Source organism: Stomoxys calcitrans, chromosome 2 (genome assembly GCF_963082655.1).
Source record: "Stomoxys calcitrans chromosome 2, idStoCalc2.1, whole genome shotgun sequence".
NCBI classification, from domain to species: Eukaryota; Metazoa; Arthropoda; class Insecta; order Diptera; family Muscidae; genus Stomoxys; species Stomoxys calcitrans.
In genome coordinates this window covers 170,897,741-170,914,444 of record NC_081553.1, presented here as the reverse complement: position 1 = coordinate 170,914,444, position 16,704 = coordinate 170,897,741, and the positions used below count along the sequence as shown (strand labels likewise).

The 16,704-nt window shown below is 36.1% G+C and overlaps 1 protein-coding gene across 4 annotated transcripts; it reads right to left on the bottom strand.

Annotated features, from left to right (window-relative positions):
- Positions 1 to 2,682: 2,682 nt before the first annotated feature.
- LOC106081642 (cysteine-rich hydrophobic domain-containing protein 2) lies at positions 2,683 to 15,903 on the bottom strand. 4 transcript variants are annotated; one of them, XM_013243748.2, is made up of 4 exons: positions 15,690 to 15,903; positions 10,922 to 12,222; positions 2,939 to 3,149; positions 2,683 to 2,870 (listed from the first exon to the last, which is right to left on the bottom strand). In XM_013243748.2, exons 2-4 carry the CDS (start codon positions 11,041 to 11,043, stop codon positions 2,703 to 2,705), a joined length of 501 nt encoding a protein of 166 aa, XP_013099202.1. In that variant the 5' UTR covers positions 11,044 to 12,222; positions 15,690 to 15,903; the 3' UTR covers positions 2,683 to 2,702. The 4 variants fall into 4 exon arrangements, with proteins under 4 accessions (XP_013099202.1, XP_013099203.1, XP_013099204.1 ...); XM_013243749.2 differs by having other exon boundaries at positions 10,922 to 12,119; positions 15,690 to 15,902; XM_013243750.2 differs by having other exon boundaries at positions 10,922 to 12,080; positions 15,690 to 15,902.
- Positions 15,904 to 16,704: the final 801 nt, after the last annotated feature.

Sequence of the window (16,704 nt, the reverse complement as noted above, 5' to 3'; positions counted from 1 at the left end):
AAAATAATTAGTTATTAGATTTTGACTGAGCTTACCCTTCTGGTTATTTGGTAATGAGAGTTTTTGCTGGGTATAGACTTTTCTGTCTATAGTCTATAGAAAAGTCTATACCCAGCAAAAACTCTCGTTACCAAATAACCATAGACTTTTCTGTAGAGGCCACCGTAGCGCAGAGGTTAGCATGTCCGCCTATGACGCTGAACACCTGGGTTCGAATCCTGGTGGTGGTTTTCCCCTCCTAATGCTGGCAACATTTGTGAGGTACTATGTAATGTAAAACATCTCTCCAAAGAGGGAATACACTCCCAGGGAATTGTTATTCAGAATAGGGCTAAATATATCATTAGTTTTTGACAACTTGTATGCTTAGGCATAAGTACTTACTTTTGAACTATTGGTATGCTTGTGCGGAAGGACTTTCCTCCTAGGACATCGCCATGTTAAAGTAATTAGAAACGATACCTAAAAATAGGTCGTTATTAGTTTTTGACTGAGCTTACCTTTCTGGTTATTTAGTAATGAGAGTTTTTGCTGGGTATAGACTTTTCTGTCTATAGTCTATAGAAAAGTCTATACCCAGCAAAAACTCTCACTACCAATTAACCATAGACTTTTCTGTGGAGGCCATCGTCACGCAGAGGCTAGCATGTCCGCTTATGATGCTGAACGCCTGGGATTGAATCCTAGCGAGACTATCAGAAAAAATTTTCAGCGGTGGTTTTCCCCTCCTAATGCTGGCAACATTTGTGAGGTACTATGCCGTGTAAAACCTCTCTCCAAAGAGGTGTCGCACTGCGGCACGCCGTTCGGACTCGGCTATCTTATCTTGAGCTTAAAACTTGAATCGGACTGCACTCATTGATATGTGAGAAGTTTGCCCCTGTTCCTTAGTGGAATGTTCATGGGCAAAATTTGCGTAGACTTTTCTGTGGTACTGAAGGTACAATAAGACTAAATTTGATCTTAAATTTAGACTGAATTTTTAACTTTTTTACAAGGGATATTAAAGTATTGAACTTTTGTTTTGATTGTATTTCATATTTCAATATAAATGCATTCGTTACATATATATATTGGGTTGCCCAAAAAGTAATTGCGGATTTTTCATATAGTCGGCGTTGACAAATTTTTTCACAGCTTGTGACTCTGTAATTGCATTCTTTCTTCTGTCAGTTATCAGCTGTTACTTTTAGCTTGCTTTGGAAAAAAAGTGTAAAAAAAGTATATTTGATTAAAGTTCATTCTAAGTTTTATTAAAAATGCAGTTACTTTCTTTTAAAAATCCGCAATTACTTTTTGGGCAACCCAATATATGTTACCAGCTTAATTCGCTTCGCCTAGCATTCGGCATTTGTGATGGCGCTATCCGTATTTTACCTTTTATCAATATCAATTTGGTTTGGAAATCCAAAAAATAAACAATCAAAAAAACTATTAAGACAAGTTTGTTATTGATTTTAATTTATAAGAGTCTTTATTTACAATTCAAAATATTTATATGTATAGTTTTTGTCACAGTTTGGTTTTAAAGTAGGTGCTCACTGTGGCTGCCATTTCGAATTATGGCTAAAAGCAAATTGCATATTTTACTACCCTTGGTAGAAAAGTTGAAAGTCCGGAAAACATTGCAAGATCAAATTTTATCTAATTATAGCCTAATTAGATCTAATTTGATCGAATCGTATCTGATGGCAGATGTATAGGATAGGATAGGACCACATCAACCTTTTTGCAATCAGGTGGGTATATGAGGCCATTATCTAAAATGACAGCGATTGCTGTTTGCCTTTAGTCACCATCACCAGTGAGCAACGATGTGGATTGTTTCAAAACCCACTACAAATTGAATGACAAAATTACATTTTTCATTTACAAATTTTCTCTCATGTTTTGTGTTAACATGATTTAGGCCGGTATTCCAAATATTCTTCTTTTTTACCTTTAAACTACTTTTAAGATTATAACAACAAAGCTATTTGCAACAAAGTTTTAAATAAGTGTCCCAATCAAATTTTATACCCAACAGAATATAAAAGAACAGAAAAAACTATATAAATTAGGTGATCACACTGCAGGATGTGGAAGAGCGTTTTTTTTTTGGATTTTTCACAGATTTTCCTAAACACCCTAAGAGTTTTCCTTTCTTTTTTTGATTTGTGGAATACCTCTTTTGTTTGCTTATTTGCGATTATTGTTGTTGGTTGCTATTTTGGTTTTACAGATTTTCACAAGACTTCTTTAGTAGGCATTATTATTATTTATTTGTTTTTGTTTTTGTGTTATTATTCGTAGTAGTTTGATGTGTTAATTTTTTTAGTTTAAAACAACGCTTTGATAAAATATGAACAAAAAATTCATTTTCTTTCTCGTGTTTTCATCACAATTTCATTTTTCACAATCTTAATGTACAATCCAATACAATAATAATTCGATTTACAGAGTACAAAACTCTTTCTGTGCTGTATTCTCCTCATCGGCTTAGATGGCGGCCCAACAGATTCATTTACAATGCATGCCTTTGCCAATAACAAAGTTACTTTCTTGGCCAAATCCCTAATTATTTCTATATATCTATATATATATATAACTATATGTACATACAATACGTATTTCTAATGTGTATAAAAATAAATAAAACAAAATGTACAATAATAATAAAAAAAAAATAAAACGCAAACTTACTCAACCGCTTCTGGTCGATTTTAGTCCGGCCGATAAATTGGTGTTTTGGGTATAAATTCAATTGAAATAACATATTCCATCATTGAATTTGAATCACATTGTTGTTTGTGTAATCGCCAGTGAAGACCAAGCTTATGATACAGATGACTATTCTCCCACTCCAGCAGTTTGTCCAAAGTTATTTGGGTCTAAATAAAGCGGTTAGAGTTTTAGAATGTTTTTATAGCCATTTTTTTTTTTTTTTTGCTATACTTACTCGTTTACTGAGACATATCACCGGCCATAGGGAGCAACCAAGGGTGCAACAACAACAGACGCAGCCACAAAATAACCATTTCACATTAACGGGCAATGTCTTTTTCAGTATGCCATTTATTCGTCCTATTGTGGCTTTGAACTCTTCAGGCGCTACTCGTGACACCAGACCAGAAGGAAATTCGGTATTAAATCGATTGCTTAAGCCAAATCTAAAGAAAACAAAAAAAGACTTTTTTTGAAATAGGTGGAAAGACAGCATAAATCACTTCTAGAGAAATACAAAAAAAATCAAGTAAGAACGTGCTAAGTTCGGCCGGGCCAAATCTTATATACCCTCCACCATGGATCGCATTTGTCGAGTTCTATGCGCGGTATCTCTTTTTAGACAAACAAAGAATATTGAATAAGAACTGTTATGCTATTGAAGCTATATCAAGTTGTAGTCCGATTCGGACCATAAATGAATGCTGAACATTGTAGAAGTCATCGTGTAATATTTCAGTTTATTCGGATAAGAAATGCGCCTTGTAGGGGCTCAAGAAGCAAAATTGGGAGATAGGTTTATATGGGAGCTGTATCAAGCTGTTGATCAAATCAGACCATATTAGACACGTATTTTGAAGGTCATGAGAGAAGCCGTTGTACAAAATTTTAGCCAAATCGGATAAGAATTGCGCCCTCTAGAGGCTCAAGAAGTCAAGATCCCAGATCGGTTTATGTGGCAGCTATACCAGGTTATGTACCGATTTGCGCCATATTTAACACAGTTATTGGAAGTCATAACACCTCATGCAAAATTTCAGTCAAATCGGATGAGAATTGAGCCCTTTAGAGTCTCAAGAATTCAAGATCCCAGATCGGTTTATATGACAGCTATACCCGATTATGAACCGATTTGAATCATACTTAATAAAGTTGTTGGAAGTGATACAAAAAAACAACATGTGCAAAATTTTAGTCAAATCGGACGAGAATTGCGCCCTCTAGAGGCTCAAGGAGTCAAGACCCAAAATCGGTTTATATGGCAGCTATATCAAAACATGGACCGATTTGAATCATACTTAGCGCAGTTGTTGGAAGTGATACCAAAACACCACGTGCAAGATTTCAGTCAAATCGGAGGAGAATTGCGCCCTCTAGAGGCTCAAGAAGTCAAGATTCAAGATCGGTTTATATGGCAGCTATATCAAAACATGGACCGATTTGGCCCATTTACCATCCCGAGCGACCTACACAAATAAAAAGTATTTGTGGAAATTTTCAAGCAGCTAGCTTTGCTCCTTCGAAAGTTAGCGTGCTTTCGACAGACAGACGGACGGACATGGCTAGATCGACTTAAAATGACATGACGATCAAGAATATATACATTATGGGGTCTCAGACGCATATTTCGAGCTATTACAAACGAAATTAGTATACCCCTACCCTATGGTGGAAGGTATAAAAATTGCTTAGTACAAAATTTTAAATTCAAATTCTTAGCAAGGTGCCATACTAAGCAACTTTGGGCAAACAAGCAACAAACAATTTGTTTTTTCCAATTTATATTGGAATCGATTAATATTTTCCCGCAGTGCCTGCTTCGTATGTTATTGGCACGTGTCAAAATTAAAGCGAACCGCGGACTCAAAATCGAATCCATAATCTGTCGGTTTCGTAAGGGTGAGTCTTGGAACATGCTCCGATCTAACATCAACTCGAGAGTATAGTCATATTTCTTGTCGGAATTTTTGACTCCTTTGTCATGTTCTTCCCTGCTGCAGCTCTTTACCGTAAATTTTGCCATGCCTGTTTCACAAAGTGCTTCGGGCTTGCATAGCAATGGCCTATTCACGGGACTTGGCAAAATTGTACGAAGAGGATAATGAGGTATAAGTCTAAGGTCTAAGTGGCAGTCTGCCATCAGACTCACTTCGCCCACTGTGATGCCATAGGAACCAGCACAGGATAGCTGTGAGCACCACACAGGCTGGAACTTTGAGGTCCGATCTGCGACAAGAGGCTTCGCTGCGAGCTACTGGACGTGTCCACAAGTTGCGGCATAGTGGGATGCTCCATACGTAGAGCTGGGCGATGGGTAAACACCCAAAAGGTATTTACCCGGTATTTATACCCAACAGCTGGGAATTTATAATTTTGCAGATATCTTGGACATAAAAATATTTTCCAAAACATTTTTGACGATTTCATATTCTTGGTATATAAACCTGATCTTCTGATCTCATAACATCGGATCTTAGCTATATATAGCCGCTATATAGGCCGATTTCCAGACTTAAAGTCCTGAGGCAATAAATTGGTAATGTTTTCATCCGAATTCGATGAAATTTGGCACAGTGAGTTCTGGTAGAACCCTACCTATTTCTGTGAAGTGTGGTTCAGATTGGACTATATTTGGATATATTTGCCCTTAGACCGACCGCCCGATATATGGTTGGAGGCCATAAAAGATCCATTTTTTTACCCGAATTCGATCCAGATCGGACCATATTTGGATATAGCTGCCATACAGGCCGATCTCCCGATATTGTGTAATGAGTCTATAAACGGAGCATTTTTCATCCGATTTCAAGTTCAGATCATATTTGGATATAGCTGCCATATAAACCGATCTCCCGATATAGAGTATCGAGCTCATAAAAGGAACATTTTTCATCCGATTTGGATGAAATTTTAACCAGTGAGTTTTGAATGTTTGGAAAATATTTTTGTGTCCAAGATATCGGCAAAATTATAAATACCCAAAGAAATACCCAAAAAAAGGTGCTTATTGGGAAGAAACCCATCTCTATCCATAATCGCGGATAATCAGAGTCCAGGCGGCCATATTTGGATATAGCTGCCATATAGACCGATCTCCGGTCCGGACCGGCTCTTGCATAAATACTAAATGCCTATGATGCTCGATATGATATGGTGTGTTATTGGCGCTTTCAAACAATTATTTTCTCACGGCGATCGGTCCTTTGCACCGGAACGAGCCTGCTCGCCTACGGGAGCTTGACGAGGATCGCCACCTTCTACAACAACGTTGACACATCCAGATAGTTTTGAAAAGTCCAACAACTTGCTCACATCCGCTATAGCAGACAGATTAGGTTAGGTTAGGTTTAAGTGACAATCTGACAATGACTGAGACGTCTGTTCTAGCCAATGACAGCAAAGCGGTAGACCTCTTCAAGTCTAGATTAGGCCGCATAGTTTTAAAATTCGTTGTCCTTGAAAACTTAGCTTACATGTCACTAGAGGCATACCCACAGATTCCAGTATCCCTGGAAAGTGTAGAGTAGTTCCTAGTCTCGCAATCTCGTCCGATTTACAATTCCCTGGGATATCTCTGCGGTCCGGCACTCAGAACATGTGAATTTTGAACTGCCATCTCGCTGAGAGATCTGAGACAATCGAGGGCGGTTTTTGTGTTCAGAAATACGTTCTCCAGGCATTTAATGGCTGGCTGGCTGTCTGAGAAGATATTTATGCCAATCGTTAATTGCAAGGATCTCTGCCTTCGTTAATTGCAGGGATCTTTGCTTGATACACACTACTGTGGGGTAACAAATGTTTGCAAAAATTGATAAAAAGTAAGAAATTTAATTAATTTCTCTTGTTTTTTGGTTCTGTTAAGTATTTACAGAGCTTTGCTATCCCCTCAGTGGATCTCTGTTAATACTTCTGTTACTCTCTCTCGCACTCTGTTAACAAAGCGGTTTGTGTCTGTGCTAGTTAAATTCGGAATTTATCTTCACACACATTATAAAAATTACCAAATTTTGCCAATATCTTGGTTTCTTTAATACTTAGGGCTCCAAATTGAATAGATTGGGGAGGAATGAGGTCCCTATTATATTTCCTGTAAACGGATTCAGCCCACTTTTCCCACTTGGCCACAGTGGGCCATAAACTCTGAAAAATGGGGCATTATATGGAAAAATTTCCAAATTTTGCCCAAAATGTCCATTATCTTGGTTTCTTCAATACTAAGGGCTCCAAATTGAATAGGTTCGAAAAAAGCGCGGTCCATATTGTATTTTCTGTAAACGGTTTCACCCCCTATTTCCCAGTTGGCCATAGTGGGCCATTTATTTCGAAAAATGGGGTATCATATAGAAAAATTATCATAGTTTGCCAAAAATGGGCAATATCTTGGTTTATTTAATACTTAGGGCTTTAAATTGAATAGATTCGGAAGGAGCGTAGACTCTTTCCTGTAAAGGGTTTTAGCCCACTGTTTCCCAGTGGGCCATTTACTCTAAAAAATGGGGCATCATATGAAAAATAACCAAATTTTGCAGAAAATGGCCAATAGCTTGGTTTTTATACTAGGATTCTTCCACATTTGTATTTGGTTTTTATTACTTTTGTATTAGGATGCAGAAAGCATTAGGATTTTTTGTATTAGGTTTTCTGTATTATAATTTTAAATTCCACATATAGGTGGCGTTCTATCGTGAATTTTTATATTTTAATATATTTTCACATACATATCATTGTGTATTCCTTGACAGCGAGAGAACACTTTTTGCAGGCGATTAGGTCGTAATGGGCTGTTTAAGTGGACTTTCCCTTACTATTGGGTTGCCCAAAAAGTAATTGCGGATTTTTTAAAAGAAAGTAAATGCATTTTTAATAAAACTTAGAATGAACTTTAATCAAATATACGTTTTTTACACTTTTTTTCTAAAGCAAGCTAAAAGTAACAGCTGATAACTGACAGAAGAAAGAATGCAATTACTGAGTCACAAGCTGTGAAAAAATTTGTCAACGCCGACTATATGAAAAATCCGCAATTACTTTTTGGGCAACCCAATATATGCATGCTGTTGACCAGACAGGTGATCTCCAGGGTCCTGTGCTTCCAAGATATGTTTCTATCAAACTCTCCACAGTCTTCAACATAAAGTATGACAATCTAAAAGGAAGAAAATCGTTCGCCTTCTTGTGGTAATGTTTTTCCTGCTTTTAGAATGAAAATGACGTTTGTGTTTGTCCATCCCACAGGTATATACGACATGCTGATACAAGCAGAGTACATATCCCTAAGCCTAGAAGTCTCTCTATCGGGCACAGCTTGTAATTCAACCCTTGATAAATCATCAGGGCCTGGTGATTTAAAGGAGTCTTAACATTTTATCGCCCAAAGGATATTCAACGCAGAAACAATTTCTCCAACAACCTCGGACGAATATAGTCTTTTGGCACCACGTTATCCGTTGAAGAGTTTCTTGGGAAATGTGTATCAACGAGTAGTTCTAGTGTTTCCTTACTATACATTGTCCATAAATTCTCTGACTACTAAATGTGTCCTACCGTTATAGGTTCCGAGGACGGGATTTTCCTTAGCCAGAGGCCTCAGATGTATCCTCCTCGGAGCTGCAGAATTCCACCAAGTACTTGTTGTGAGCCTTTATTAAATCTATATATTATCAATTGTTACGAACGTTTAGTTACTGGGTTGCAATTTTAAAATTTCACCATAAGGAAAAGGTCGAATTGCTGGCTAGCGTGTTTCTTGACTCTTTAACTATCGAATCCTAAATACAGAATTTCATGCCTTATACGGCCACATTTATATTTACATCAAAAATTAAATACCAATAAAAAAACCAGTAAAGAAAGGCATAAGTCGGACGGAGCCGACTATATAATACCCTACACCACCGAGTCTGCGTACTATTTAAATGCATGGAACCTCTGTTGATATAGTCAGATTTTAATTTTGCATACCTATTGATATACTGAATAGAACCTTGTATGATTGTGCCTACTAGAGCCTTAAGGGTCATATCATATAAAAGATATATATGGGAGCTACATTGATAAAATTTAGCACACGAACTAAGGCGTCAAATAAAAAACCTCACGTCAAATTTTATAAAGATCATACCAAAATTGTGGCTTCTATAGCCTTAAGAGGGCATATCGAGGTAGGATATATATATGGGAACTATATCTAAATCTGGACCGATTTTTTATGAATTGTGAACATATATTGGGACGTCAAACAACGCATCTTGTACAAAATTTTGTAAGGATCGGATGAACGATATTTAAGGGAGCTATTACTAAATCTGGTCTGATTTTTATGAAATTTTGGACACATATTGGAATGTCATATAAAAAATCTCATCCAAAATTTTGTAAAGATCGGACTAAAGATCGAACAGGCTTCAAAGGCCATATGGGATGAAAGATATATGGGAGCTATATCTAAATCTGAACTGATTTTTATGAAATTCTACACACGTTTTGAGACATCAAAAAAAAATATCATGCAAAATTTTTTAAAGATCGGACCAAAATTGTGGCTCCTATAGCTTTCAAAGGCCATATCGGATGACAAATATATATGGGATCTACATCTAAATCAGAACCGATTTTTACGAAATTTTGCATACATATTGGAACGTTAAATAAAAATCTCGTACAAAATTTTGTAAAGATCGGACCAAAATTGTGGCTTCTATAGTCTTCAAAGGCCATATCGGATGAGAGATATATGGGAGCTATACCTAAATCTGAACCGATTTTTATGAAATTCTGCACAAGTATTAGGACGTCGAGTAAAATATCTCGTGGAGAATTTTGTAAAGATCGGACCAAAATTATGGATTCTACAGCATTAATAGGCCATATCGGATGAAATATATATATGGGAGCTATATCTAAATCTAAACCGATTTTTATGAAATTTTGCACAAATGTTAAAACATTAAATAAAACATCTCATGCAAAAATTTTTAATTTTCGGACCAAAATTGTCCTTCAAAAGTCCATATCGGATGTAGGATATATATGAGAGCTATAGCTAAATCTGAACCGATTTTTATGAAATTCTGCACGCGTATTAAGTCGCCAAGTAAAACAACTTGTGCAAAATTTTGTAAAGATCGGACCAAAGTTGTGGCTTCTACAGCCTTAATAGGCCATATCGGATGAAAGATATATACGGGAGCTATATCTAAATCTGAACCGATTTTCAAAGTCAACAGCGTTCGTCCTTGACTAAAAAAGTAACTTGTGCAAAATTTTGTGACAGTTCAACAATAAATGCGACCTGTACCTTGATTGCAAGAATACATGGACACACAGACGGACATCGAATCAGGAAGTGATTCTAAGCCGATCGGTATATTTATCAATGGGTCTAACTCGTTTCCTTCTTAGCGTTGCAAACAAATGCACAAACTTGTAATACCCTATTCTACAGTGGTGTTGTAGGCTATAATTAAATATCTGTGCCCCACTGAATGAGTTTAAAGCAAATTACTGTTATTATTGTACACTGAGGTGGCAGCCCTTGTCGATCCGGTATGTACAACCGGCTGCCATGGGATTGAGGTGAAACCAAATTACTCATCAACAAACAGTGTAGTGTAATATCACTGAAGTATATTTCTCTTACCCATTGCCAATAAACGGACTCTGATTCTACAGATTTCCCCTATAACCATTATGTTATAAATAATGGTTAGTTGCTTCCACATTGAGCATCAAATTGGAGCATCATCTTATTAAATTATGTCCGTGAAGATAAAGTTAACTTTAACTAGCAGCCACAAAACCCAATCAATTAGCAGCACTCTGTTACGAGCTTAGCAGAGGTTTTAAAAAGATTAAAAGCTGATGAGTATTGCTACATTAAAATCTCAAATTACTAAGATGAATAATATGCACACATCATACCATATACAATAAGAACTGGCAGAAAGACTTTTTAGCCGAGTCCGAGGAGGGTGACGCATACGGATCGAAGATCCCAGATTCATAGGCAAACATTTTAACCTAGGCGCCAAGTTGGCATCCAAGGAATAATTTATTATATTTTGTTTTCACAGAACCGCTTATATGCCGGCCATATTATGAACTTTAAAATATTGATCGACCAAAACATTTTATAAGAATGTACGTACCTACAATAATTTTACAAAATATGGACGAATAACCATGTTTGGTTATTATTTGGAAGCACAAAAATACTTACACTGTCATATTACCAGCACCACGTATAATTATGGGTTCTTGCACTGGTGCCACTGTTTGATCTTCATAATTCTCCTCCAATTGATCCTCCTCATAAATTGCATCAAAGTCCGCCATTGACATTGAATTTTGTGCAAAAGGAAATGCTAAGCTATCTAGATACGGCAAAGCGTTGTTGATGATGATATTGATGGTGACGAAGGCGTTGTGAGCGATGATTGTACGTCAAATGTCAACAAAAGGAAACAATACGATTGCACCAACAACAATATTGATAGAGTTGACTCGATGAAGGACGTGTATTGTAGCTATGAAAATGTTCTGAGCTTTTTGTTGATGTTGTTCTTGTTCTTGGTTTTTGTTATGGTAAACGGGTGAGCAAAACTAGTCTCCAAACTAACTAAACGGATATTACAGCAACTGAGCCCACACAACCGCACCAATGGCACAGCTGATGTAAAACATTTGCACACTGCGGGCAATAAAATTACAAAATTGTTTAAATCAAGTGCAAAATATAAAATGCTGATGCCTGTGTCCGGAATTAGTTTGGTGTGAGGGGGAAGATGCTCAGCAGCGTTTTGGGTTACACAATGACGTACGGTACGTATCGTCTTTTTTTTAATACTTTAAGGCAACTTGATTATGCAGCACTTTTCCAATATGAACAATATGAAGAAACTGCATTATTTTAGCTGTTTTTGTTGTTGTTATTAAACTTTTATAAAAATGGTTGTGGATAACAATACGACGACGACAACGACATCGAAATCGACGACAACGACACGGCCACAATCATACAAACACGTTCATATGACATACGGGCGCTGCACAAATGAACAATTTCTTTATTTAGAAAAGATGAACGAGGTCGGTCGCTTGTTGTTGTTGCTGTTATGTCGTCGTTTGCGGTGGACTGTGTGTAAGGCTTGCTGCTTGTTTGTCTGGCTGTTGGTGCTCCCAATGGTGTAAATAGTGCTTCCAATTCTCCAACACTTCAATGGCAATATCGATGAAGGCAATTACTACTTTGCCTTTGCAGTTCTTGTTTTTTCTTTTATTTTTAGGTCGTTAATTTCTGTATTCTTTTCACTTTTCCAGAACGTTTACACATCTTTTGGAGCCCAAACAATGAGGGAACAAGATACACATTTGATTTCCTTGATTTGTTTGTTGTTTATATTTTATAACTTGTTTGGCTTTAATCATAAATTGCAGTTTTTGTGGACAACGAGTGATGGTGAGAGCAATACAGAAAACAAAGCCAATCCAGGCGAAAATTAAACGCCGTCGAATTGCCAACTATTGTGAATTGAGTTTTAGCACAAGATGATCAAATAAGAAAAAACACGATATTTCAATTCACAATTTTTTAATGTTTTATGCATTTTTTTAAAAATTAATATCATAGTTTTTTACATTTTATTTAAAAGAATTAAAAGCATTTACAGTTTGATAGGGCTAAATCATCCTTCTCTTTTCTCGACTATGTATTGCATTTCTAAGATTATTTAAAGACTTGTACTATATTCGTTTTTCATAGGTGAAAACACATGCTTTGCAGAAAAAACACTATTCACGTAAACTTTTTTGAAACACTACAAAAATTTCAATGATAAGATGATAATTTTATGAAAAATTTTCATAAGTACTGAGGGAATGAGTGAAATCAGCAAGTTCACTTGCTTCAAAATATATTATCATGAAAAGTTAAAAATCCCAACCGGCTTAATAAAAAGTATTTATTTAAAAATTTCAAGCAGCTACCCTTACTCCCTGGGAAGTGCTTTCGACAGACACCGAAATTGCTAAATCGACTTGGATTGATAAAACGATCAAGAATATTGTATTGTAGGGTCGCAGATCAATATTTCGCTGAATTACAAAAGGAGTTTGCTAATCGCCATCCTATGGTAAAAAGTATGGTAATAACCATACACGAAAATTTTGTACATGAAATATCCCAATTCTGAGCAGAACCGGCATATTTTCATAAAAAATATGCTATTGCAAACTTACAGGAGACCCATAAACCTCGAACTTCCTTAGTGGGATACACGTTGGCAGTACCCAAGATCTGACGAACATATATATGGGAGCTATATCTAAATCTAAACCGATTTCAAGCAACCTTCTCAGATATTGTGGTAGTCGTTGATCAAAGCGGGTTGCAAAATTTTGTCAAGATTGGTCAATAAATGCACTTGCAGTGGCTTATGAATTGAAAATCGGGCGATATATATATATATTGGGTTGCCCAAAAAGTAATTGCGGATTTTTCATATAGTCGGCGTTGACAAATTTTTTCACAGCTTGTGACTCTGTAATTGCATTCTTTCTTCTGTCAGTTATCAGCTGTTACTTTTAGCTTGCTTTAGAAAAAAAGTGTAAAAAAAGTATATTTGATTAAAGTTCATTCTAAGTTTTATTAAAAATGCATTAACTTTCTTTTAAAAAATCCGCAATTACTTTTTGGGCAACCCAATATATATGACAGCTATATCTGAATCTGAACCGATTTCTATGAAATTCATCAGTAATATCGAGAGTCATAAGAAAATCCTTCCGATTAACACCGTTTCTTAAAATCGGACGGACACATATATATGGGAGCTATATAAAAATCTGAAACGATTTAAGCAAAGTTCTAAAATATTGTGATAGTTGATGAGAAAAGCGTTGTACAATGTTTTGGCAAGATTGGTGAATAAATGCGCTTGCAGTGGCTCTAGAAGTGAAAATCGGTAGATATACATATATGGCAGCTATATCTAAATCTGAACCGATTCCTATGAAATTCACCAGCAATGTCGAGAGTCAAGAGAAAGTCTTTCCTATCAAGGAAATTGGTTAAAAATTACCATTTTATTGCATTATTACTGCAAATCGGACGAACATATTTATGGGAACTATATCTAAATCTGAACTAATTTCGAGCAACCTTCTCAGGTATAGTGGTAGTAGTCGGAGAAAGCGGTGTACAATTTTTTGGAAAGAGTGGTCAATAAATTTCCTTCCAGTGGAGTGAAAATCGAGCATCTATATCTGAATCTGAACCGATTTCTATGAAATTCACCAGTAATGTCGAAAGTCATAAGAAAATCCTTCCTGCCAAAATTCGCGGTCGGTTTACAAATGACCATTTTATTGCATTATTATTGAAAATCGGACGAACATATATATGGGAGCTATATCTAAATCATACTTTCGCTACCTCTCCATATAAGAATATGACTACAACATCATTTGTGAACATTTTTCGCCGAATTCATGATGTTGTGTTGTTCCCAAAATTTGTCCCTGCCGAACTTATCACATTTGTTCTTGTTTTTTGGATTTTTTTTGTCAACGAGTACGACAGAGGTCACCGTAGCGCAGAGGTTGGCATGTCCGCCGATGACGCTGAACGCCTGGGTTCGAATCCTGGCGAGACCACCAGAAAAATTTTCACCGGTGGTTTTCCCCTCCTAATGCTGGCGACATTTGTGAGGTACTTTGCCATGTAAAACTTCTCTCCAAAGAGGTGTTGCATTGCGGCTCGCCGTTCGGACTCGGCTATAAAAAAGGAGGCCCTTATCATTGAGGTTAAAAACTTGAATCGGACTGCACTCATTGATATGTGAGAAGTTTGCCCCTGTTCCTAAGTGGAATGTTCATGAGCAAAATTTGCATTTTACGAGTACGACATCTACATATCAATAAGCACGCTCAATTTATTTGTGGACAAAGTGGTTGATAAAATCGTTATCTATAAAATGGAGATCCTTTACCTTTGAGCTTAAAATTGAATCGGACACAACTCAATGACCTAAAACCTATTAAATTAACTATTGCAACAATCTTATTATTACAACAAAAGTCACATACTATAATTATAATCTTGTTGTATGTGAAACCGAAAACAAATAAGCAAACAGCATTCATTGGTGTGTGAGAAGTTTGCCCCAGTTCCTTAATGGAATGTTCAACAAAATGTCTGAATCTGAAACCCATTGACGTTGTACGAGGGCCATAAATGATGGCAAGGTACGAGGTATATTAGGGTTTTCATTATAAGTTCTACGCAATTCCATGGCAGTCTGTTTTTCGTACCTGATTGATCCGCTGGAGTCCTTCATCGGCAAGGGCTGCCGCCTAAAGGCTGGTACTACATTTGTTTTCCACAGTTGAAAACACACTTCAAAATCACAATGAAAACATAATACTTTTATGAAGATAATTAGAAAATGTCCAATTGAATGAAATCAGCAAGTTTTTTCCTTTAAAATTATCTAAAAAAAAAGGAATCGCGAAAAATGTGGCAAAATCGAACATAGTACCTGCCATAAGTTTACAATGTACTAATTTTATACCATATTTGGAATACAACGACATTGACTCTCATTCAATATAAAAAATTCATTGCCTTAGCCATTTGGTCTAAATACAAGTCGCAACGGATAAACTTTGACGTTAAAAATTGGAAACTTGATTTTTAAAAATGCCCACTTTTTTTGGTCTTTAATTCTTAAAATTGGCGAAGATTACGATACTGATAAATGCTTAGCGTATTTCTAGTGGTATACAAGTTGACCCACCCTAATATCGACATTGGCGGAGGGCCTGCTATGGAATTTCTTAATTTCTCTGTAAGCAAGTTGACATTACTCTCAACAGCTGTTTAGATGGTTTTTTAGGGTTTTTCTAAACAAGTGTGATGTGCTACTGTGAATGCTAGGTTTGTATTTCTTTTTTTTTTGCTAACCAACACATGTGTCCACACAATTTACCTGTTTGCATATGGAATTAAATTACATGAACTGCAATAGTGTATATGCGTGTGTGTAATTATTTTAGATTCATATTTCAATAATATTTTAACAGATAATAATTTCACTAAAATTTTCAATTAAAAATAACACTATGACACTTTTCTCAACATTTTTCTATTCGCTGAGCTTTTCAATGAAATTATATTTATCTTTATGCATTTTTTTTGGCGTTTTATTAACATTTGTAAACACGAAGACTGATTTTGTAATCAAAAGGCGAACAGGCGAAGTCTATCAATAAATAAACGTCGTGGTGGCGCCGCTAACTAATTGAAACGACTTTGAAATAGTACCACTGTTATCTTTTATCAATGAATTCAAGTGAGTTGTTGTAGCCACATTTGTAGAGGCATTTTGTGTTAAAAACTTCTGTGTTTAAAAAAAATTAACTTTACTAATAACAGAATAACGACGTGATGAATAAAATCGAAGTACAAGACTGAACCCCAGGTGAAAGACTGAACCCTTCACTAAAAGTTTTATGGGAACAACAACGCCTGTCAAATTGGTATTACTTGATACGAGGTTTATGTGAAGTAAAAAACTGTAGGTGATATAGACGTGTTTTATCAAATGTATTCGCTACCGCGATAAAACATAAAATTCGAGTGGTCCCAAAGCACTTACATTATCTGTTGTTCCCCCGTCCACCAAAGCGGCATGTACGAACTGTAACTTCTATTTACTTCCAGATACTAAAATACTACATTTAACATAAAAAGTATTCAACATAAACTAAGCATTCATATATGAATCATTGTACATTTCATTAAAACATTTGGTCGAATAAAACACAAAATTTGTAGTAAAAACGCAAACCTGACTGCTTAAAGTATAAAAATTGCTATTCTTCAAGCAAATAAGTTAGGCTATGGTTGAATTGAGAAGGTTGGCTCACTTGCCCAGCTGATGGAATTGTCCAACTCCAGAGTTGTATACAAATCTCTCTAGAACGTCAAATGCTTGATTTGGA